The sequence below is a fragment of the Neodiprion virginianus genome, chromosome 4 (assembly GCF_021901495.1).
Source record: "Neodiprion virginianus isolate iyNeoVirg1 chromosome 4, iyNeoVirg1.1, whole genome shotgun sequence".
Classification (NCBI taxonomy): domain Eukaryota; kingdom Metazoa; phylum Arthropoda; class Insecta; order Hymenoptera; family Diprionidae; genus Neodiprion; species Neodiprion virginianus.
Window position 1 is genome coordinate 32642850 of NC_060880.1, and position 26285 is coordinate 32669134.

The following is a 26285-nucleotide window of genomic DNA, read 5'->3' on the forward strand; positions in this document are numbered from 1 at the left end:
CGCTCATCACGCGAGCTGTACTCGAGTTACTAACGCCTTCAGGCCGCTCAAGAAATTCCTTAAAAGGAAGTTACAACGATATCACTCATCGGGATCGGGTCGAGCTCTTCTTGGGTGGCGGGCCGGGCGGGTCCTCGGCTTCGGTATTGAATTTCATAACTCCAAAGAGACACCGAAATTAATGTAATCTACGCCCTCGCGATAAACCCCGCCGCGCTGTTCCCATTCTTCACACGCCGCGGTGCGCGGGTTTGAGAGTTTTGAAAAATCAACGGAAGGTATGGATTTTGGAAAAACGAATGGAAACGATGGGCCGAATATACGCAGGTGTTGCGGAATTTAAGGTGAATGCAGTTTCTCAAGGCACTACAGTAACTGAAGTATGTATACAACGGCATAGCTTAACAGACTACTATTGGACTCCTTAATCTTATTCAAGGCACTATTTCCTATATGATAAAGTAGCGTATGCGATAAAGTTAATTGATTATTATTATTGTTATTTTTTTTTTCTCATTTTGCTTTTCTTCTCTATAGTATATGTAATCTTATACGTAGAGGTTTTAGGATAACTGGCTCTAGTATATACTGGCATCTTGTTCCATTGTTTCAAAGTTTCTCTATCTTTAGTATATTTATTAATTATCGTTATTCATCGTTAAGAAAAATAAAATATTAGCTAATCGATAATGAACGCGCTGTACAGCCGATTTACAGAGCGTAAGTGTGTGTCTGTTACACGGACGATACTGAACTCATCCGTGTCGCTTTTTTCGCAACGCTCTCCTTTTTCTCTATCTACCTCCCCCTTCTCCCAGCCCTGTCACATTTGTGGCAGTTCTTTGCAATCGGCGGTGCGACGAAAGCTAAAATTATTTTACAAACTAAAAGAATGCTAGATTTATTAACTTATTTATTTTTATTTAACTTGTAAAGTTTTTACGGTTGTCTAGAGTGCAAAATATTACGTACAAAACTTAAGACAAATGAAGTTTGCGAAAGATTAAAACGTCCGGTGAACGCGTTTTTGAGTGTTAAAATTCGCGCGTCCTTGCGATTCATACCGAGATTTTCATTTAGGCATCTTCCAGTATCATCAACAGAAGTGCATGAAAATTTTGAGCTGAGATTAAATAAGTATGTAGGTACATATCGAATTCGCTAGATCGAAGTATAACATAGTTATAGGTACTTACGATATACTGTCCGTTAACTGGCATTCTATCATAATAGTATAGATTTTTTAAATTTAATTTTACACTTTTAATTTAGAACGTCTATTGCTTGAATATACAAATATATATACCTATATATATTCAGATCGAATCCGTCAATCGATCGCGAAAAAACAATTGCGTACGGTATGTAATACCATATATATTATTATTGTTTCGGGACGCGATAGAGATTACGTAGTACGAAATTAGTTTCGCAAAGATTCGAGAGAGGTCTTGACTGATCCATTGCAGTGATTTACAGACGTCTAATACTGGCTCTTAGAATTTACAGATTCATCGATTGTCCATTCCTAAACGCGAAATTCTTTGTGCATTTTGAATAGTTTCTAAAATTCACCCTAATTATTTATTTTAATTTACTCGATTTTGTTTTCACATTGCTTATTAGATTCATCACGATTGTATATTTCATTTAACTGAGCATGCTAAGTCCCAAGCTCCGTTATCGGAGTTTTACTTTATTTATTTAGTAACATACTTTAATTATTTATTCGTAATCGTTATCATTTATCCTAAAATATTGTATTATTACTGGCTCTATTTTCTTTTTTAATTCAATATTCTTCACTTCTTTTTCCTCTTCCCTTGTCAGTGGATCATTACTATAACGCTCTAGACTAGTTGAGCTGGCCTTATTTAATCGTATCAAGTTAATTGGAATTGGAACAAATTATTAAAAAATTAAGCTAAAAATGGAGAATTTTTTACCATCGTATGACGTTTATCGTGCTGAACCCGCAGCGGTTTTTATTTATTTATTTATTTATTTTTTTTTCATCTTTCCACCATTTTCATTTTTTTTTTCTTCTTCTGAAATACTAACTTTTCGATTAAAATATTGTTGCGTAATTGAAATTCTTCGTTTGAACAGTTTCTGCACGGAGCATCCGTACCTGTAACAAACTGCGGCCAATCCGTGATCGCGTGGTTTTATACCCCTGGCCGTAACTGAACCGAGGTTTGCGCGGACTGATATACGTATATGTAAAATAACACACAAATTTGAATACCATACAGCGTTGAATTTTAAAGTACGGCGCTACCTGGATATACGTATGTATGTATACTACATTTATCATATGTATATTGCAGTGGATTTGTTCATACGTCAAGGTAAAACCACTCAACTAAATCGTTTCCCTCTTTCATTCTAAGACTTCTAAATCTAGTGAACGTTTTTATTTAATCTTTTTATTTATTTTGTTTTTCTAGTGCTCCCCTCCTCGACCCGTCCTCACCTGGCAGGCATATCGTGTAGTCTCTCCTCGGGGAGGGGCTCATCAGGTCCCGAATGTACTCGAACGTCGTAGCTGTAGGATTCTTCTTCGGCTTTCGACGTAACGCGGCCGCGACGACGATCAGTGCCTCTTCATATGGAGAGACAAGTGATCGCTCCTTGAAAAGGAACGCTGACAAAGGTGGCACTTGAACGGTTTTTGACCGGTATGCTTTCGGTAATGCCGCGTCAATTCGTCCGACCTCGCAAACTTCCACGTGCATCCCACCCACGTGCACTGATACGGCTTTTCCCCTGTAAGGATAAAACGGGGAGAAAAAAAGATTAATTCTCGATTCGCTACCGCGTGCGGCCGAACATGACTGCAAACGCGTTTTTCGCATGCACGATGTGCACAAGTCGTGCGAAGGGTCGACCCACGCCGCCACATGAGGTCGTCGACGGATGGTGAGTTGTTCCCTTCGACGACGACGGAAATAACGGTTCATACCGATGAGATAATGCACCGTCGTGATCGGCATGGCACGCATGTACCTTGTGCCTACCTTCGGCCGCGATCTAACTCACATGCAGCCGGAACCCCGCGCCCCGAGTAAAACCGAATGACATGCATACTGGTCGTTTTGCGGCGGAATTCCTGACCCCAGCGACTCGCCGGCGAAATATGGTGATTGGGATTCGTTTGAACTCGACTCGTTTTTTTGTCAAATGCCCGCCTGTTTCCCGATTAGACCTGAGATAACGACAGGGTGTACTTAAGAGTCGAGAAAAAAAACGAGGAAAAAAAAAAAAAATTAAACAAGCAACCACTCTGATCGATAGACGAACTCCGAGGAGGGTGAATACGGATTGACCTCTGTATTCACCCTTCGCGTCACGAGGAAGAGAACGAGGATTCGAATAGGCATCGGTAAAATATCGAGCAATGACGATCCGCGATAGAAATCTCTCCGGCGGTGCTTTGTGTATACTCTCTGTGGCTCTTGTACGGCCATCTTCTTCGTATTACTTTTCAGACAAACAAACAGATTTCAGGGGAATGATCATTCGTTACGATATCCCAACGAGATTTAGAATAATTCTGCTCGCGTACCTGCATGATATAAGCAAATTCGTATTATTATACTCGGAGAAATTTCAAGCGCGGCACACGGGAAGTGTTTTGTTTTTAAAGACGTGGGATAACGTGCACGTCCGTGTCCATAATTGTGAGAGATATGGGCGATATGAGGATTTAATGGTAACGATCATTTATCACTTGGTATTTTTTGTTCCTCCTATTTCAATTAATTTATTTTCCTTTCTCGCAGAAGATCATTTAACTCTCCCTCTCTCAAGCTTGATAAAATCATTAACTCTTTTTACCGCAAAGACCTTAAGGCGCATTACCGTTGTCGGTTATTTATACGATCATAAATAATATTGTCACGATTTTAATTTGACGCCCAGTAAAACTGTACGTTTATACAAATCGAGTATAAAAAGAAGAGAAAGAAATATTTAAAAAAGTTGGAATTTCAACAAAACGAAATGGGTTATTCCGTGGGTAAATCTCGGTGAGAGTCTAAAAAGCACTTCTCGTGTTGCAACAGCTCGTTATTATGATCACGCCGTTGATTGTTTCATTTAGTTTTTTGAATACCTCTTCCTACAGAAAACACTATATCTCCGTTACGTTCGAAGTCTCCACGGTTCGCTCAATTTATAAACACCTGGGATAAATATATAATAAAGCATAAAGAGAATTAAAAAAAAAAAAATATCAAAAACAACAATTAAACCGTTCGTCCGGGGTGAATTTTAACGTAACGGCGAAGCCACCCGGTGATTGCCCTGAGTTTCGTTTGCCTCACACGAGCTGCAAGGCACGTTTCACCACCTGTCAATCAAAGTGATTGTTCGCTTGGGCAACGAGCGCGGAGGGCTCGGATCTGATCGTGATCAGAACCAGAGTGCCCCCTGGGAACTGGGTCTGCCGAGTCCGTCGTGACACCAGTCAACGATCGTAGATCATATTCCAGGATCAAGTCACCCGTTGCAGACGTTCGCGGGGCGGAGGGAGGTCTTTGACGGGCGTCAATAATGCATAATATTATAAACTTTTACGCAACGAGGCGTGATGTGTACGTAGGCGTACGTCGTTCTTTTGACGAATGATTCCTCGTTTGATTAACCTTTCTTCAAATATTGTACGTATATGGGCTCGTATACCGCGGTAAGATCGATATGCGATTCGCTATCTACTCTATATCTATTCTTTTCGATAGGCGAATATCTGCAAGACACGACTGGTGTAGGAGAGAAAAATTTCAGCTGTTTTAGGAGATTCCTGCCTAACGTTAGCTTATATGCAATTCTGACCTGAGCTTCTGGCGATTAAGAGATGGATGTAAAAAAGATATCGTTTTTTTTTTATAATTAACGAAAGGTTTGGTAAAGTCCCGCAGCAAAATTAGCGGTTAACCCTGATGTTACATGGTCTTTTGGCATGCGATATTAGCTTCACGATATTTATTTTTGACCAATGACGTCTTTCACTGCTTCAGCGAAAATTCGCTGCTGCCTGTCGAAAAGCTCGTGGAATGTACATCCTTATAATTACTCGAGAGGATTTCGTTGCCACGAATCAGGTTTATGCAATTTTATTTATGTTTTTATTCAACATAAAACTGCGGTAACGATATTTTTCGATGATTGGGCATCGTTTTCGATTGAGATTGAATGGCAGTTTAATACTCGAAGTGAAAAAACCAATTCTACCTTTCTTTACACACTGTTGGTACCTTGGACTTTGCAATTCTCATACAGAATCGTGCGAGATAATACATTATATGTATGTGCAGAGTGCAATGACATGGAAGCGCGATGGTCAGCGCGCGTTAGTTGCGTAATTAGGGAGTAATTAGCAATTTAAAAGTAGCATATAATACTTGAATGAGTCTTTAAGTGCGAAAGGAGGCTCGTTCTATTTCTATAGGCCAGGTAACTGACGTATGTATGTTCCACCATTAATAATGATACTCTACCTTTTCATTAGACTTTTCGACCTGTTCTCTTTACATCAGTTACATACACTATTGCAGTGTGCCAATGAACACCGTGTTACCTCGGTGATCTCATTTGTTATTTGCACTATCGTAAAAGTCTACCGTTCTGCACTCGCATTGTGAATCAGAATCGTTGACCAGTCGAGAAATCGGCTCGAGTGTATCTCTGCAATGAAAAATTTTCACGAGCAAATTCGTTCGACGCTCAAGACATGGGATTTTGACGACAGCTCAAGTATAAATTCAATTCATTATACGTTACGGAGAAAAAACCCGGATTCAGCATCAGAGTTAGTGATTTTTGAAGGCGCCTTTCAGCAGATGATGAGAGTTCCGTGTTTAATGATCTAAGCCACGGACAGAGGCCGAGAGAGACTCCCGAATAATTTGTGTTGGCTACGTGTTCACGGGTAGAGAATTGCTTTGGGACATATACCGTTCCTCGTAAAATGAGGCGAATTAAAGTGTCGAGTAACACAGCTTGATTAGAGGTTCGTGGTTAACGCGTCTGTTTGCTTGGCCGGAAAGATCTGGGAACCGCCCAAAATCCATCAAGGTTCACACCGCCGGGCCGCCTAATCTTACCTGCGACTTACGTCGTCGTGTGACTCGCTCTCTCGTGCCGAATGTAAGTGCGTGAGAAAAATACTTCGGTTCGTGCCGCGACCTCATTACCGTTTTAAGACCAGCGCGGTGCTGCTGCTCACCTTCCATGCTTAACACTGCCCTTTCGCAAACTCGACTAGACTCGAACTTCGCAAAGACCGCGCGAACTGCGCACGACGCTGTAAGGTTCCGGAAGTGAAAATTTTATGGGACATTCATCAGAGCGTCAATTCTAAAGCGATGGACGAACGGTAAGTTTTTATTTACCGACTTTGTTTTACTCGCTGCTCGGATTTGGTAGTGACAAAAATGCTACCGGCTGCCAGTCTCAGCGGCGATCACGAATGCCAAGACGGTCCCACTGGCCTCGACGTCCCGGACGCGGCCTCCGACCTCCTCGAGGAAAAACCCGAGCGTCACGCCCAAAGATCTGGGGGCGCTTCCCGTTGCCAACAAAATATGACAGTCATCGTCGGTCAGGTGCTGGGATTGTTCAGCGCACGCGGAGAACGGGATGCGCACTTGTGCATCCGACTAGAGAAGCCACCTGTGAGCACAGCTTGATTATTTAATCACTGGTTCTGAGGATCTTGGCACGTTATGGTTAAGCCCGTCCGCTCATGAGCGAAGAGTTGCGAGTCTGACGGACTTATGTCCACGCATACCGAGTGGGTATTTATATGTATACGTATGTAGTCATGTATGTATGCGTGTATGTATGTATGTATGTATGTATATATGTATGAACAGTTTATTTATCTGCACGTATTTTCGTAGTACCATTTGTCTTAAATGTGATATAGGTACTCGCGAAGATGCGGTCCGGGTTCGAGACGGGGCTTTAGATAAATAACGACGCGATAGGCTCCTCTCCCAGTATGCTTGAGTATTGCTTATGCTGGTCAAGTGTTTTAGAATTTAAGTACAGAACAAGACTCCTTCTCTGCACGATCGGCAGAAGAGTCCGAGTAATTACTAATTACAGGGAATCTTGACAGTCACGATAAATTATTAGCTAACTGTAAAAGTGTTATACAAATGTTATCTTTGTATTTGACCGCGTCGCCATTGAATTAAGGAAGACAATATGTTTGCCGGTCGTGCCCGTATTCTCGACACGAGAGTTCGGATTACCTACAGTGTCACAGATATCGTATAAGGCTAATTGAAACACCGTGTTCAAATTAAATTATTTACGTACTCCGCGTGAACGATTTTTCCTTTTTCTTACGATCGATTCGCAAATGTCAAAAAAGAGCACTAGCTAACAAGAAAATAATCAATATAAGGTATATTTTTGGGAAATTCTTACTCCAACATCAAATGGTCTGTGCATTTTTAATACTACTTGTTAAGAGCTCCTGTCCGCAAGTGGCAAGGAAAAAATCTAAATTGTATGAGGGGATCCTACATTAACAAGCTTTGCTTCATCAACAGACTTCAACTGACAAGAATCTAGATCAGTGTGGGGGAATCGAGCCGTGCTACGTGGATTGGAGCGATACGACGTTTGAGTCAGGTTTATTCGCCAGTTAAATCGCTTTAATTAATACATAAGATCGCCCGAGCCATCCTCCCGTCGTTCGTCAGACATCACGCTATCGTGAGATCACCGCGTTTTCTTACAATCCCGTTTGCGAGCTAAACTGAAAACGGCGCTCATGCTGTACCGAACTACGCAATTTACTGAATTCGAAGAAATACGGTGTAGGCTTGGATAATCTCACCCAGGTTTTTTTTCAGTTTCAAACAAATATTGAAAAATGTTAGAAGTTTTGGAAGATAGATTAAATAAGAGGAATTAACCGCACACGACTCTCTCGCCATCTTGACTCTCATTTGAGTAGTACCGACTAAAAACTACACTGTATTCACCGGAATGAAAGTGAAAATAAAGAATCTAGACAGAAAGAATTCTGTTTACAGTGCTAGCATAGCTCGCAGTCTCATTCTTTGTGTAATTACGTATCAATTCCTTTACGATTTTGATCACCGTCTAAGGAAGTTGAATATATGCGGTAGAGTTCATTTTCAGCTATTACTCAGAGAGCTGTACTTTTTTTTTTCTCCGTAACCTTGCAGCCAGGTGTAACCTTGTATTTAAATGATAGACTGGAATTGGCGGTGCGAGATTTGCGGGTTGAGAACCGCGACTTGATAGTGCACCCTGGTCTAGACGGAAGATCCTGGTTCCCACGACCACACCCTCCCCACCACCATCTTCTTCTGGTACAAGTCAATGATTCACCGAACCGTCTGCCCGACAGTTTGAAACACAGGCACGAGCTGCGCGAGTTTTAACGAGTCTCAAGTCCGATCATCCATCGTTACGAGTCCGCAAAATCATTACCGTGGTGTATCGTGTATACGATATCATAAAGACGATTTTATAACGCAGAGGAGACCGGGGTCAGTCGTAACACCGGAGAGAAGATGCGACGTACTAGATTTATTCGCTACTATCACCATAGCGCCGGTTAAGGAATTTAAATGGAAAAACGGAAACGAGTCATGCTGTGGACACATTTTGGCAACTGTGCCGGTAACGTACGGTGGGAATGAAATCCTAACGAGGATAATCTGCCTCGTAACAAAGCAGTAATTTCCTTTTACCGTTTACGTCAAAACAAACCGCGATGCATTTATATCCATAATAAATGAGAAAGCGAATAACGCAGCGCGGCGTAATGTCATTAATTAACTCCTTTCTGAGAAAATTCTTTATCGCTGGCAGTTCGACGACGGTGTCGTATATTCCGCAAGATAGGTATGGCGACTATTGCCCCGAGAAACAATGCGCGTACGAAGCCACGTACACGTTACCTTGTTATGAATGAATCTCTGATACCGATCTCGATTGCTTAACAATGCACCGATTATCCCGTCGTTTTGTTCAATTATTCTCTCCGCCTTATGCCTGCATACGCCCCGAACATCCGCCAGGCATCGTGCATACGTGTACGGGTATCTGGCCATTTCGCAGACCTCGAGGCCTGCAGACTACCGGGACAGACTCGAGTCTATTAGATGGATCTGATTCACGTAGCAGATTATCGGAGCCAGCCAAGACTTTGTAAAACCGTTTATGATTTTATCGAGTGACGATAGAGGCGAATAAAAATTTTCACGACATTTTGCAGAAGGCAGTGTGGTTGAGGCACGTCGCACTGGACTAACCTGTGTGCGTTCTCTTGTGAGCTTTCAGGTGCGAACTCTTCGTATAAACTTTGTCACAACCTGCGACGTCGCATCGGTGGACCTTGCGTCTTTTCAGGGCATCTCCACACTCGCTGTCAACTCCCAGTCCGCCTCCGTTGCCTCCGACCACACCGATGCCACCGACACCGCCGTTGCCTCTTCCTCCCGTCCCTAGTCCAGCCGCAGGCGCAGGTCGCTTGTGAAATACTCTGAGGAGAAAAAATTAATGGATATTTTTTTAACACGATGTGGATATTCGGTTAGTTCAAATTCTTACGATATTTTTTCGGGATTTGTCCTGGCTTGTGTATAGGAAAGAAAATAAAGGAATGCAGAGAGTAAGAGAGAGAAAGAGAGTGAGAAGACACGATATACAGTCTGGTAGCGAACCGTGACAAACAAAGATACCTATTGATTATTTCGACGGAGCGGAAGGTCTGCGGGAATTTTTCCGCTCCACTGTTTCTTGGCTGAAATTCAATTTTCCGTGTCTGGTAGCTACACCTACTGCCGCGAGATCCCGTCAGCAGCTGACTGCGCAAAAATAAAATGTATCCAGCGCCTATCTCGACTTCATATTATTCAAAGATAAATAAATCTCTGGTGGGCATAAGGTTGAACGATTCACTGAATAGTCCCCATTTGTCTCCCCGTTTTTTCCGCGTAGCATCGATCGAGATCGTCTCGCCCCGGGAGTCGGGATTCATCTGACAACCGGCAAAAGACAATAACGGGAGCGCCTCGCGTCGAAACACGAGAATTCCTTCGTTCGATATATCCTCCAAGGAGTTTGCCGGGAGCAAAGAGCCTCTTCGACGTTGCTTATCCGTCAACAGACACGAGTTGGGGTATCGCTCATCCCAAGCCGTTTTTACACAGAAAACTTTACGGCCAAAAAGCAGACCCGCATTTTTTATACAAGCGAAATATTTGGACAACGAATCACCTAAACCCACCATCGACGGTCATCCGGACAATGTGCGATGAGCAGCGATGAGAATTGTTTGAAATCAAGTTTGCAAGACGAGCGAGTAAGGCGGACCATCCTTCCGTTGCCTTCCGCGTTCCGTTGCTACTCATTACGAACCGCCTAGAAATTTTTGTATGGTAATCGGTCCCCCGACTAGCTTTCATCTTACGCGCCGCATCTCGCCAGCTTCCTAATCTTCGCTCAACTCCCGTAGTCCGGTAACAAACTCTGGCAACCTAGCTCCCAGCCCACCTCGGTCTTCTCCTCAGGCTGCACTGACTTTTCTGATCACCGTTGTTACTCTTAATTGCTTATAAACATAGTCATTGCATAACTACGGCAAAGACCCTATATTTACGGCTCCACGCCTTACGTTCGCCCCTTTTCTTGTCTAATCCGACACTGTACTTGATACTGGTTGTATGTGACTTCGAACACGTTATTACTTCCACATTTTCATTTTTTTAAGTTTGCATCCGTCGTTGTAACAACCGTACTTCACCGCAAGTGTCACTCGACCCTGTGATTATGTGCGGTGAAGGTATCCCGTGACAGCGCAGTGTCGTTCAAAAATTAAACACAGCTTAGTTTGGGATTTTGGGTGTACAAATTCTCGGTGGCAAACAGTTATGCGTGACATGAGTTTTCGGAAATATATTTTTTAGGTGTTTCAGATATAGCGTAAAGAACCACATACGTTTTCAGACATAAATTAATAAAAATTATCTTGATCAATACGATTATACGATCTCGTCTTGCTGTAGTGACTCGGCAACGGTATTTTCCTGAAGTTCTAATATTACTGCCACTATAGGGACGTGAGATTCAGTCTCATGTGTGTACCAAACACTGCTTGAAGTGAATTTTTTTTACACCGTTTAACCGTTCCACATGAACTCCAGTTTGCTCAGGATGAAAACTATACATCGATGATTAATTGATCGTAGAAGTCAATGAGCCCGATGGGTATTTCAAAAATTGCAATCTTGTTAAAGTTGAAATTAGTGATAATAATGCAAAGTGTTCACAACCATTCCCGTGAACGCTTTCGAAGTATTAATAGTTTCATCGTAAGTATTTAATAAGGAAAGTGTAAAAAAAAAACGGAAAGTGTGACGAGCCAGTGATTAGGTGATTGACGGCGAGAGAATAAACGATGATTCTGGAATTTCCTTTCAATATTCAGTCGAAGTACGTAGGCAATGTAGGAGAGAATCTGCGATACAACAACTATCCTTGACTTATTATTACACATTGTCACTTGACCATCGCACATGACTACATTGTAGTTGACAGCATAATCCGTCCATGCGTAGGCATACGATGATACGTGTGCAGATAAATGATATGAATTGATAATTGCGGATAGGTATACACGTGGCTAGAAATACTTCCTTTTTTAAGTCGATCGGAATCCAACGATTTGTCGTAAATTGCCGGCGAAGACACGGGTCTCTGCAGGAAGCAAGAATATACGTAGGCGTGTCGTACTTGGAGAACGAGGTAGTATTTTCCCCCTTGACGTTTTAATTTCAAATAAACAGGATAGCTGCTCGCCGCGGGAGATCGACGTCGACGGAAAATCTGTCATCGTCGGCAACTCGCGGTTGACGAATTGCACCGGGTTCTCGGATTCCCTGAACTCGCCGTCCCCGGAACGAGATTGCGCTTTTCGACGTATACCATTTTCGCACGACGATCAGGGAGCATATATATCTTTCGAACTGCTGAATTATCAATAAAATTACAAGTGGATAGAAAGCGATAATGCGTCGGTTCGATTAGCGAAAGAAACTTATCTGTCTTCTAGCTCATGTCAGTGGATAAATCAACGTGCAATAATAGGTACGGTGTAAAGAACCTGCAGTGTTCTGGCGAAGATGAAAAGATGTAGAGGAAAGAAAGAAGAGGAGACGAATAATGAGGGAATTGTATAGGTAACAGATCTGGGTACAATCTACTTACAGAGAGGCTTCTTTTATCCTCTGGAGGGCGAGGAGGGCTGCCGATGAAGAAACTAGCACGGCGTCCGGGGGTTCAGCCACGCACGCCGTCACCTCTCTCGCCCGATCTCTCTCCCTCTCCCGCTCTCTCTCCCGATCCCTCTCCCTCTCCCTTTCTCTCTCCCGTTGTCTTTCCCGCTCCCGTTCCTTCTCCCGTTCCTTCTCCCGTTCCCTCTCTCGCTCAATTTCTCGTTGCCGTTCCTGTTGCCTCTCTCTTTCCCTCGTCCGTCGTTCTCTCTCCCTCTCCCTCTCTCGCTCCCGCTCCCTCTCCCTCTCCCGCTCCCGCTCCCGCTCTCTCTCTCGGTCCCGTTCCCTCTCGGCTGCTCTCTCTCGTTCCCTGTCTCTCGCGACATCTCGCAGCGGCAGCGGTGGTGGTACTGGAATGAGAGAATTCTGTTATCAAAAAATGGAAGGGGTTAAGAACTGGAATGTCGGGTATATTTTTGGGTAGATAACAAAACGAAACATATGACATGAAAAATTCTCGGTGTTCGTATGCGTGCAGGATAAAGATGAAGAAAAATGGGTTCCAGAAATCGTTAAACAAGGAAGGAAAGGGTTCACTGACCAAGAAGCAAAACATGTCACGATCGCCCCTAAAGTCCCGAGCGCAAGCCGGGATTTTCTAGCGCTTATGAATATTGTAATAGCCAATGCGAGATTCATGCGCAACTCAGCGGTCGAGAGGAGTCGGCTGCTGCGATTTCTTGTGCACGCGCGCAAAGCGACAAGCATGTTAAATACCCGTGACATTGCTGTTACTAATTAAACTTGCATGAGCGGCAATACATTGCCGGTTAGAATTCAAGGAATGTGGAATCCGGAGGGAGTTATCGGTTCACACGAAAATCTATTGAACTTGAACCGTCGCGCCGATGGAGATGAGCGTATAGTGAGGTGGTTAATTTCAGCTCGTGCTCGACAACTTGATCGTTTGATTTTTGAAGCCGTCGATTGCCTCGTAATGGACGTGAAATTCGCATTTCTTTCACGCGAGCATTGCGCGGCTTTGTACAAGCGGAGAAGCCGTCAGCTCTGTGCCGGCTGAGGGTTCCACTTCGCGAAATTGGCAATTACGCAAGAAATTTCAGGCCAATTATAATCACCATTATTAATTAACCGCGTCTTATTCCGTGTAATTCATTGTCCGCTAACGAAGCGCGAGATTTTGCCGCGTCATAAATCTCTCGCAACGCAAACGCTGATACGCCAACTTATTGTTAATAACTTTTCAGGGAGTCCGTGATCTGGAGCATGTCGCCTTCGAATCATCGAACCCGCCAAGAGGGCAACAACGACTCGTTTTGACAAAAATATCCAGGTAACACGTGTGCCGACGTTGAACGAACGGGTTGCGGCTAAAGAAGTGCGGCCGAGACACGGAGGGCACTCGTTTGATCCCAGGTAAGAACATTCGCGGCACGTCCGCGCGGTATCATTGGGGATTATTTGACCCGGAGCTCTGATCTTCCGCTGGGAGATCGGAACGTCTTTCTATCCCCCGTACTTATCTCGCCCTTGCCTAGGGAGTGAGGATCATTAATATCATCTGATTATCCCTCAATTTGGCAAATATGAAAAATCCACGGTGCACTCTGCCCATAAATCGGCGGATTAATCCCCGCGGTTAACGTTATCAATTACCTCCCGCTCTTATTGAACTCCGACGTCAAGATCGCCCTATTACCGGTAATACTCGGGGTTAAGAGAGGATGGGCTTTGAGAGGGCGCGAGAGTGCCGGGGTCAGGCACGCAGAGAGACCTGTCAGTTACTCTGACGACTCCGGGGATCCATTAGACGCAAGTTTTCCTCGGACCCTGGCTAGATCGCACGTTAATGGCCCTAACGAGATGCGAGCGGGCACCTGGGGCAAAAATTCACCCCCTCCCCCCTCCGAAGAAACACCTAATTAAGGAAAGGAATAGGGAATTATGACATGGAGCAGATACGTGTGATCAATCCGATATTGCATCCCACCAGTCACGATTAGACCGCGGAGCTCTGAATCACGACCATACAACAACTCACCCGTCAGCGGGCTAAAAATCTACCTTGCGGTATGTGTAATTATCAAGGTACTATATTGATTCCGCACATGTAAGATTGCTGGTACAACAAGGTTCTCGTACGTAAGACTACTTTGTAAAAATTGAACGACGTACATCATTTCCTCCCATTATTCACACCCGTCGTACCTATGGTCAGCGATACATTGTCGATCTGAATTCATCATTATTGAGCACCTCTGCAGCTTACCTCGCGTTAGTCATTGAAGACTGTTGATTTGGCAGGCCGCGTCAACATACGAGAATGCAACTGCGTGTGCAAACTATTGATTCCGATCCGGAGGGTTTGAAGCATATGAAAGATCTGAATACCCGCCTATCAAAAGCTCGAGCAGAACACGCGACAGCTTAAAAATTAAACCTCATGGTCGATCGTTCGTGCTTCCGATTCGTGAGATGCTGAGAGAGAAGCTTCGTTGAGAAACTGTAACGTGTACATAGGTCTGAGCGGTGCCAGCGAGGGAACGTTACCATCGAACCTTCGGAGCAGTTTATATTTAAAATTATTCAATTCAGGTCATGTTTTACATAAGTCTCTGACCCATGTATCTCACCAAGAGGCAGCCGAGCTCTATCGTCAGATGCATCTCGTGAGGCTGGCTCAGAGAGTCTATAAACATTTATCTTCGGATTGTTCTGACGGACGGATTCTCTTTGGATGGTCCGTGTCGTTTTTTCTTTCTTTCTTTCTTTCTCTCTTCCCCCGAGGTATTGACCGCGGTCGGTTTTTATGCTAGATTTTGCGTGCCTGTAATGCTCTGCATGTAACCAGGAAAGATGAAACGAGGACAGCTTTGGCGCTGCTGCGGATCAGAGGACGAGCTATTTTTCAATAAATCATTGTTTACGAGCGTGATGATACGCAAGATAGGTGGTGGCGTTGGAGCTCCAACAACGTGTAAACCTCGGGCCCTACGGTTAGCGTAAGAGGCGTGAGAAACTCGATACTAATGACTACAGTGGTCAAGTTACGAGGCGAGCAGAAACCGGCCGATATCATCTTCGCTAAGTACAATATAATATCCGCTTAGTTGGCACCTAACCGTGCTCTCGGAAACAAAAGTGGTTACCGGTGAACCGCGGAATTCTTCTTCACACTCCTGCCGCAGTCCGGGTTGTCTGCCTAGACGACGCGCTACGATACCTCCAGTAAATCATCGCAGGCCTAACCTCTCGCATACAGGCTGTACTTCCGGGCGGGCGCATAATGTACACGTCCTCGGCATCCTTTAAATACTTCGGTGTCCCAAAAGAAATTCACGACCTCCTTAGGGCTGGTGAACACTAAAGAACTCAGGCTACCGCACAAGCCACAACTACGGAGAGCTTGTCCTGGAGGTCGAGTTTCACCGGGTGCAGGACCTGGACAGCCAGAACTACGAAAAATTAGTCGTGAAGGTCAAAAGTCACCAGGTCAAGGACCTGAACAGCCAGAACTATGGAAAATTAGTCCTACAGGTTAAAAGTCGCCAGGTAGCGTACCTGGAGCGCAGAAACTACGGAGCGCTTGTCCTGAGGGTCGAGTTTCACCAGGTGGCGGACCTGGAGCGCAGGAACCACAGAAAATTACTTGTAAAGGTTAAAAGTCAGCAGGTCAAGGACCTGGACAGCCAAAACTACGGAGCGTTTGTCCTGGAGGTCGAGTTTTACCGGGTGGAGGACTTGGACAGCCAGAACTACGGAAAATTAGTCCTGCGGGTTAAAAGTCACCAGGTAGCGTACCTGGAGCGCAGAACCACGGAACGCTTGTCCTGGAAGTCGAGTTTCACTAGGTAGCGTACCGGAAGCGCAGGAACCATGGAGCGCTTGTCCCGGAAGTCGAGTTTCACCGGGTAGAGTACCTGGACAGCCAGAACTACGAAAAATTAGTCCTGCAGGTTAAAAGTCACCAGGTAGCGTACCTGGAGCGCAAAAACCACCGAGTGCTTGTCTTGGAAGTCGAGTTTTAGCAGGCGGTGGACCTGGAGCGCGGAAACTACGGTGCGCTTGTCCTGGAAGTCGAGTTTGACCAGGTAGCGGACTTGGAGCGCAGGATGCAGGAGGTAGGAGAACCCGGTACTCGAAATCTGCGGAGCGCGGTTCTCACACGTCCGCTCTACTGCGCGGTTGTTTCCGGACTGAGGAATTTGGCTAGCCAATTTTCGTTATCGACGATTACTGTAGATCGATGACGTCAAGTGAGAAAAAATTTTGGGTGACGTCACTTTCTGATCTGAACATCCGAATATCCGAACATCCACAATTTGGTTTCGAACTTTAATATTTAATCAAAATGATATGATCACGGCATTATACGTAGGTACCCACCGCACGACACGTTTTCTTCGCTTCCAGTATATTTACTCATACGCTGGTGCTGGACAGAGTGGGTAGAAGAATCCAGCGCTAACCCTCGGGCGACGCGTCGTGAATTGAATCCGTATATTAACTGCCCTCGATTAGTCGGCGACAAATTACCATGCCACGATCATCTAGCCTCCCTCATCTACAGTCTCCTCTTGATTGGACTCTGAGCCAGTAGCACTGCGGGCTGGTCTGATTGCAGCCCGCGAGACATGAATTCTAAAACTGCGAGAGGCAGCTTCCTCGATCTTCCAGACATATTTATACATATATAACCTTTTTCCTGGCAATGGGTAGCCTGGGTTATGCGGTCAGCGTTGAGATGAGGCATTGTTCCGCAAATGGCCACTACTTAATAGGACTCGATAGCGGCTATCACGAACTTGTGGGTCACCCCAGGGAGCCTTCGGGCGCATTACTTAAGGCAGAGAGGCACGAGCGAGCAGGTGAGAGAGTCTCGATACGTCGTTCGAAGCGCACCTATGCGCCACATTCCCGGTTCTCTGGTCCTGGGTAAGCAGGGCACAGCGAGCAGCTCGACCACCTCGGATCGTCCATCACCGATCGTCGATAGATTTATCGCGCATCGACACCTCGCACCGCTCCCCCAACTCGACAATTTATGCACCTTGCGTAGCGGGCGCCCGTCGCATCATTGAAATAGAACCGTGCTGCATTAACAATAATCTATTTGCACTTTGCGCTATCTCCGAGACTATATCTTAGTATATACAGGGTGCAGAGGTGGGGTGAGAAGAAACGCGGGAAATACGGTTCTAGAAATATTCCACGGGTCACACGTGTCTGACCGTTCTGTTCTGTTGGTAAAAGGATTTGAAACGCCGGAGCCATGGAAGCCGACCGGCTCGACGTATCGTAATGTGTCTCCAATTAACGTGGGTACCAACTCGGATAAATAATGACCAAGATTGCAACGCGGCTCGAAATATTGTCAACCCAGCTCACGGTCGGGGCAGGTGTACAGCGAGTGGGTGGCAGCATGGAATATCTACGTAGCCAAGGGATTCCCGCCACCACTAGGCTAATAAATATCAATTTTTCCTCACACTCTTCGTGCGTGGTGGCCGTGCCGCAAGGTCTACGGTCTCCGTGCCTTTACCTTTGCCTTTGCCGTCCACCTCGCGTTTCCCAAGTTTTATTTTCACTTTATTTATTTATTTACTTAACGTATTTTTCATCAAAATTCAGAAAAATCGCGATTACAACGATAATAAATTAGCACGTACGACCTTATCGAGCCATATAATTCATCATGCGGTTACGTGTTCGCTGTACGGCAAATTCGTTGTGTACACCGCACACGCGCAGACTCTCTGGCTTCGCATCACACCAACGTACCCGACCCTGTACGTACCTTTTACGCATTAAAGTTGTTAAAAACTCTCGGAACACGTGAGCTCCTCTTGTGACTACATAGTTAAGATACGAAGCCTCTCCGAGCTGGGATTGGTCGTGCAGAATTTATCTAACCTCCGTTACGTTCGGCCCTTGCAGCGCTCTCGCTACCGGCGATTCGCGAAGTCGCTTCGCTATTGAGTTATCACCTTTGTATACCGGCGTTGCCCAGCTTTTCCCTGACCGTTCATCGCGCTTCCATCGAACGCCGCATGGTTCCACTCCGCGCCGTCACAGCCATGATCGTACTCCGAACAAGTTTAAACGCATGCGAATGCTCCTTAGTCCGGTTATCGCGAATGGAAAAATACCTTCCGCCCAAGTTGGCTAGGAGCTCTGAAAGAGCAAATTATCTAGAATTCAAACGTATATAAATTTTAGCTGATACGCAGGATCCCGGCTGAGCCTGATACGAATTACCAGCTCTCATGGTTCCGACTTTTTGCTCCTTGTCGTCGCGAACCACGGTATCGCCGCTGAACTAGTCGGCAATAACGCCAAAACAGTTCGATGCATTAATAGAGGTAGTTGGGTAGCAAATAGGCGATCCGCATTCCTTAATGGGCATCAATTTCCATCTGTCCATTACTATTACCAAAGACAGAAATCCTCATAGGCGGTTTATACGGACTGAGACAGAGGAGCGAGGAGACCGCACTCGTAAAATTATCTCCAACCGCGCGTACGACAGAATAGCCGAAGCTGATCGTACCGACGGTGTAGGTACCGACCTCTCGGATGTTTCTTAGGCACAAATTTGCCACGCGAGTATACCTTGGGATTTTCATTCCAACCGTACGCCATTTACGGATTATCGTCAGGTTGCGTAATAGTAAGTACGGAGACGAAAGCGTGCCACGAAGTTATTCCGTTTGGTTAACGACACATGCAATATGGGTGCAGGGTAATTAATTAACTCATGCACTCGTACCGCGATAGGCGAAAAAGACGAGCATTCCGTAGAGCGCGCAATAACGTGCTCATCCGTCGTTGAACGTGATGCAGAAAAGTGTGCAGAGTACTTTCTCAGAGTGGTAAATCTCTCGGGTGTTAATACCTCCCGTCTCGATGGGTCTTTCACGCGGTCCCCCGTATGTTGCAGCCCGTTTGGCTCACGAATATTACCTAAATCACCTGGAAAGCAAGACATCGTCCAGCTGCGGCTGGGCCAACAAATCACAGGGGTAGCAATAATTCCCCCTGACCTTGGTCTACGACCCCTGGCCTCTTCGAGTTCCCAGTGCCGCTATAGCGCTGACCAATCGCCCTATATCTTCCACCGCGAATACATTACCTCGAAGATTAGTGTGCGAACGAGAGCTAGTCGCGGCCTTCTCGATGAATCCTCGAATGGTACTTCTTCTCCTTCTTCTTCGGCTCCTCGGCAAGGCGTGGGCGCGAGTGTCAGCCGGGCATGTAATATCGAGTTGCTTTCTTTGCAGCCCCGTCTCCATAGATGTACGTGGGCTCTCGGGCCACGCGCTCGCTGACCGAGCGAGTACATTTTACGATCGGCACCAGGGTGTTCCGAGTGCGACTTAAACAACTATTCATAAATATTGCTGAAGGTTATGAAAGTTGCACGGTGCGCTCTCTGTAGGCAAACGTCTCACTCGTAAATCATTCTTGAATCGGCAATAACCACGTGTGTCTGTCCTTCCCTGGTCACTGGTCATATTGGGTATCGGGGGCTTTTGGCAAGGTCCTTAATGTGGTTCCGGATGATAAGTCGATCTGAAAAAGGACCGGTTTCCAAAATACTAACCCCTTCTCGTCGCACAATCGAAAGTCCCAATTTTTTTGACACTGGTTCTCAATTGCCACGTATCAAGACATTTGACAAAGCTTAATCTCTTCTTTGACCTCTGTAAAACGTGTTTGATATAGTCTCTCATTAGATTAGATTATGCAAAATCTGAACACCACATAAAATTGTGAAGCGATTACCAAAACGATTTATCGTTCAGCATATCTCGAGACACCTTTTCTAACGGTTTCAGGATATTGAGTGGAGAAATTAAATATTACGGAAAGATTAAATGAATCCAATCATTCGCTATTCATATTTTGTTGATTGACTTTTTTTCTAATTTGGGATAAAATGCCAAATATCTATATTTACATACAATATCGGTTTCTTGAATAACACCCTACGCGTTTCCTTCTAGTCTCAGGGAGCAACGGCGCTCTGTGTATCGTTGGCATAATTATTCAATTCGACTCGATAGCGGACGTCGAGACGCCAAAGTTTGGAGAGACGCGGATCAGCCTTGTCGATGTCCGTCGGAGCGAGTGCGTATGTTGATAATTATACGGATCGATAATATGATTTATACTTTTACGAGGCGAATATAATGATCAGATCTTATTGCAAATGGGCAATTTGAACTGTCCCGCCTCCTCTCGCAGTCTCTTTTTCACTGGTCCATCGAGAGGGTAGTGAAGGTGCACGCAGCCAGTCTCTGCACGATTTTTTCTCTCTACGTATCCGTGGCACAAGCTGTAGCGCAGCTTCAATGCGGACACGCTTTAGACCCAGCGTGGGGGTCGATCAAGAAAAACACATGGTGCCTGAAGGGGATTTTTGATTATAGGTTAATTCTAGGTTCACCTGGTCTCATGCTGCGAGTTAAAAGGTTTGGATACAGTTTCTTCTTTTCCATTATTACATCACGAGGCGAGACTTTCGCAACGAAGAATCTACATTTTAGCATAGTGTCGGTAGTATCTAGCCTGCGATTGGATAGCGTACATTTATATTTTCAAACGATAGCACCAAAATTCGTCCGAAAATGTCAGTGGCTTGTTGGAAGGTGGCCAATTTCAATTTTTCGATCCAATGAATACATTACTCTCTTGACGATCACTGCCCACTCGGGGTTTTAGCATTTGTGGAGTTGAAGAAGAAACGCGGTGGTAACTCGTTTGTCTCTTCTTGTGATAAATCGCGGAGATTGATCCGACAACGATATGTCCTCGGCTGAATCTTACTGGCAGACATTCGAATCAGGCATGCGAAATTCGTCCAGATACGTACTTCACCTGTCAGCGTCCTCGATACACGTTGATGTATTACCGCTAAATAGCGTTCTCTGCGATTCCTATAACTCGATCGACGCCAATAAATCCTCATACTCTCGTGCTAGCAGTGTTTGCTCAGTCAAGGTTCACTCTGATTGCGGCGGTAATGACAAGCGGCCATCGTGAATTTAGTATGTCCGAATAAATTGTTCGCTACTTCAGTACTCTAGGTTAGTAAAAGTCAACTGTCGAATAACTAGAGAGGGAAAATAGTGAGAACTTTACACCCAAATTTCCAACACTGCAGAGACAACTCTCTGCGCATTATTTGTTAGTGTGATGGCGGACGCTGGCGGAGATCTCTAAAAATGGAAAACCCATAAGCTATGTGGCCACATCTGAACATACAGACGATTGATTGGCGATGCAGTGCGCGCGGGTGCGCGCGTGCAGCTAACTTATGTTAAACGGATGCTGCATCGCCTCTGGAGATGTACCTCTCGGTTGCTCGCCGTCTGACGTGTGGAATTCGTTAATTCAAGATTACGCTTCCACAAGGGTGCAGCCTGATATGCATAACAGCATCGATCGTTTATTTTTCCCTTGCGAACAGAAAGTTAATGCGCCATTGGTTGTAAAACTAAGCGTTGTAGCTATTAAGTTGAGTTGAGTATAATGAATCCATAGCCAAAGTGATCCGTATTATTGCAAATACAGGGTCCATTGTGTAATTAGGTAGATTGCTTTGTCCTATTCCAGACCAAGGCTAACCGCAGCTCACTGCGAATGAATTATAGTTGTAGAGTGTTGACGGAAGAAGGAGCTTTTCGTTTCCACTTATCAAACGTTTTGGTTCACCGCGATAATTTTTGCATGAACCGGCATGTGTAACAATTTTGCAGTAACCGTATTTTCGCCACAGTGATGATATATTTCTTATATGATATACATAATACATGATTCTAGTTGGAATTTCGGTAAGTCGTCAACTTTTCGAAGAAAATAAATCCATAATTCGCCCCCGAGCATGAATCGAGAGCCAACGCCTCTCAAGCCAGCCACGAATGACGTCAACATTTAAACCGTACGTCTTTAGCATATAACGCGCGATGCCTATAGCCTCGCTTAGCAGACGCCATTAAATATTTACGATAGTCAGCTAGTGATAGTCTGCCACCAACGACATCGGCTAGCTGCCCGCCCTGAAAGGCCCCAGGCTCATACTGTTACACGTCGCGTACACGGATGAATGTCTGATTTTGCAAATAAATCTCTTTTTCGAAGCGTATGTACAACTCGGAATATTTTTCAGAAATTTATTTTCTCAAACGTCCGCGCGACCCTCACAATCAGACAGGCGGCGACGCAAGGCGTCATCATCTTAGGAACGTAAACAAGTTTTCACATTGTTGGTTGCAGTAACTTCTCCCGGTCTTTCTTTACAGCACTACCTGTATTGACCCCTTCCATGGAACATGCCTGCGTAGCATTTTATATTTCTGCTCACATAGGTTATACTACGTACGTGTTTTCAACGAGCCGAGAAATAATTGTCTGAATATGTACACGAGCTGAATATTGCTGTCAAATTCAATGACGGATGCTGCACGTTACGGGTATGATATTCTTTTTTCATTTCTTCACCTTCGCATGTTATTAGGAAAATTTTTACTCGTGATTATTGCTATCTTAGCTTGGCAAAGATTACGTTGACCTTCACAAGGTCTGGAGGATTTTTTCAACTTACCTGATCATTTGGGAACGCATGCATGTACCTTTTTCATGTCCACTCATGTCGATCTGAATGCGGGCTGTCAGTTGTTGCAGATCTTAGGCAGGGGCGTTGCCGTTCATGTCTTCTGCAGAGTTGGTTAAATACGGTAAGCCAGCGTGCAGCTTTCGAGTGGTTTAATTAATTATCCTCCGAGCGGCAAATGCTAATAACCTCAACTCGTCAATATACGTTGTTGATAACGGTCAGAGAATGGTAAATTCTGTATCAATGCCTTTCGGTGTTGTGTTACTAAATTGACCTGCCAACCCCATTTTTACGTGGTTTGAGCTAACTGAATGTATGTTAATGATGTAGCGTTTGCAATTGAAACTAGCATTAAAATCCGAACTGTTCTTCGGACAATTACCGCTATGAATAATTTTATCTCTGATATTACGAAAAAAATATGTAAAAATAAGAAACCGCGCCTGTATGATTGCGGCAACTGTTCACAGGCTCGGCAATCCGTCACGAATGGTGTCACTGGCAATGGAGCTGCTCGGTACAATTAAAAATATATTAACATAACCGAAATTCGTTTGTGACAGTTCGTTGGTTTGATAAATTTTCCGAGCAATTATTGAATCCCGCATCGAGGTTGATCGAAATTTTTTCGGCTAATTGGCGAAAACGTTGGTACAACTATGAAACAATGTAACAGCTGCAGAATGCCAACCCGATACTGTTGCACAAGAACGTCTTGTTCAAGGCTGCGGCGTTGCTTGTTTCCAACGGAATATTTTAGCTTATTTCTATAAAAGGCAGGCTAAGCAGACTTGGCGTAGAACGTGAACCTCTCGCATCCAAGACGCGGACGAAGTCAATTCAATCACGAGTTGAAAGATACTTTCCGCGAGGCTGGGTTTCTATCTATAGATTTTTCAAACTCTGTTACGCGCAGCTTATACCTACGCCTGGCAGACACGTGCACGCTGCTAAGCGACACGAAGAATTTGTTCAGTTATCCCATTGATTCGTACAAAGATACTGTACGTACTCAAATAATGCTACAGCGCTTTGTGAACCGATCAGCAATATAAGATTCCTGCACAGATTGGATTCGAATTTGAAAACAGCCAACATACTTCTACAGATGGTGATATAGGAAATGGTGAATGCACATAGCTTCCACAGTATACAGCTTCACACGCTGCATCCAGAATGTGGTAGATTGGAAAACAATGAAAAGAATAACACGGAAAGACTCGACCCCCCCGCGATATTATTGACATTCATATAATGATCCTTTCGTCACTCGACGTTCGGGGGACAGTCTTACCGGTCTGCGATCTCTTTTAAAGGGCAACAATGGCCCCATTATCCAAATGCTTATTACCTATTACCTATTACTTATTACGCAGTCCGTTGCATGACGGACGGTGTTCCCACGATCCGTGTCTCGTGTAATTCTAGCCGTCGCGTCAGCGAAGCTGTGGCCAACATTGCCGGGGTGTTTTCTATGAAATTGTGACAGTGTGAACGCCGCGTAGCCAACTTGCCACAGGGCTTAAAACCACGAGAATTTGAGAAGACACGCTACCTGCTAACAATACCAATGATACTGGGCAATCAGGTCTCATTTGAAGTTCACCAACAAGTATGATGTTACTTTGGTTGAGATGAGATAAGCCAAAAATTTGAATCTTTGATATGTGATATTTCGATGACTCATGAAAGTGTAGCTCGTCCTGTAAGCTTGATTGCAATTACTCTTGTTTTACATTTTGCGGTTCGTCGCATAGCACGACTATAGGTTCATAGAAACCAGACAGAATCGTCAGTCGAGTAAAAAAAATTACTTGATGAAAAAAAAATCGGAGGTGGAAATCACGGAACGTAATCTGCCATACATTCCTTTTTCATTTTTCTACGGATGGTCCGAGTGAGCAAACCGGAGAAGCCTTGAAGATGATTAAGCCAGTATAAGTCGGTAGCCTCGAGCTCAAGGGAGCGGCAAGACTTTTGCTGTCCTTCGCCGGTTTATGTTGCACATTTTTGGGGTATCAAGTTTGTACGTCCCGCGGGTGACTGTAGGATGATGTAGAAATAATAGGGATGAAAGGTGGTTAAGCCAGTGTAGAGCGATATCGAGAAAGCTGACTGCGATAGATTATTCTTTGCAGAGACTTTGCTGGATTGTGAAGAATCTGGTTTTCGAAAGAACTGGTGAAGGTGATGAAGGATCGCGCGCCAGACTATGACGACTTGATTCCTGGGGCGAGATCGATGAAGGAGTGAAGCGGCGAGTCTATGATGACATTCCGTGTAGAACGGGAGCATGCCAAACTTCGAAGTAAATCCAGTAAGCAGGGGCCGCCTGCAGGTTGGGTCATGCATATTCACGAGTCTACTCTCATCTATCAATCCTGCCAAATGTGTAATGGCCTGGCATCAATATCCGAGCGCATTCTGCAAATTCTCACGGCTCGGATTTGAAAGTATCCTAGTAGCTTCAGACCACGGAGCCGAGTGAGGTTCTAGCTCTAGATTCCTTGCGAAATCAGAGACCATAGAACCCAGAACTCAGCGAGCCTGTACACCACGTGTGGCAGCTGCCGCGCGTCTTGAATGCAAATGCAAAGTGAATCCATGCGAAAATTTATTACCACGACTTCTGTCGAGTTCCAGTTTTCGCAAAACACCCGCTGCAAGTGTTTCGTTAACATTTCCATCGCCGATTTGCTGCTCTTCGATACAAAATCCAGACGACAATCCTCATGATTATAGTTAACTGCCCGACGATAAGAGGGAATAAATCACTGCCTATAACTGCAACGCCCACTCCACGCAATTACGCGTCAGATGCCTTCTAGCTGCAAGGATGCCGCTATCTTATTGTTGGTTAAACTAATTTGTAATTAGAAAGGAGCAACCCGAAGGCTCGCCAAGGCACATGATGATGGAGTCACGTTGACGCGGTTGGCAGTCGGACGATAGTGAGCGTCGCGAGTACCGCCGACCGGTAGAGCGTAAGAAGTAAGACGCAAGTCGTAAAGCAGTCCGCCAAGAAAAAGTTGAGCTAGTCGCAAGCAGCTCCTCGCGTAAGCGTTGGCTATTGATGATGTAACCCCGGACTGTTGGGCGAGGAAGATAGTCTATCGCGTTTAGGGCTGAGCTCGGCTGAGCTATTATGCAAATTGATGTTAATTAAAATCAAACAGAAATCATCTCTAATACCTGGTTTATCACACAGGAGAAGGCTCCGCAGGACGAGGTTTATTACCGACTGTCGAACTATAGATTTGTGTTTACCTTGCGGAGATGAGCTTCATTTGTACCGATTCAATCTCCGCCGGAGCTTATCAGCGTGCTTTGACTGAGACTAATTGAATTTAGCCGTGATCATTATTTTGTGAGATTAACTC

At 44.8% G+C, this 26285-nt stretch overlaps 1 protein-coding gene across 3 annotated transcripts in view; it reads right to left on the reverse strand.

The window, feature by feature from the left end:
- Positions 1-430: 430 nt before the first annotated feature.
- The window catches only part of LOC124301778 (mental retardation GTPase activating protein homolog 4-like), a 258515-nt gene continuing 232660 nt past the window's right edge, over positions 431-26285 (reverse strand). For all 3 annotated transcript variants that reach the window (XM_046757194.1, XM_046757193.1, XM_046757192.1), the window contains 3 exons: positions 12262-12676; positions 9306-9535; positions 431-2769 (listed from right to left, as the gene is read on the reverse strand). In XM_046757194.1, the coding sequence (XP_046613150.1) occupies positions 2597-2769; positions 9306-9535; positions 12262-12676 (818 nt within the window). In that variant the 3' untranslated portion in view covers positions 431-2596. The remainder of the gene's footprint in view (positions 2770-9305; positions 9536-12261; positions 12677-26285) is intronic.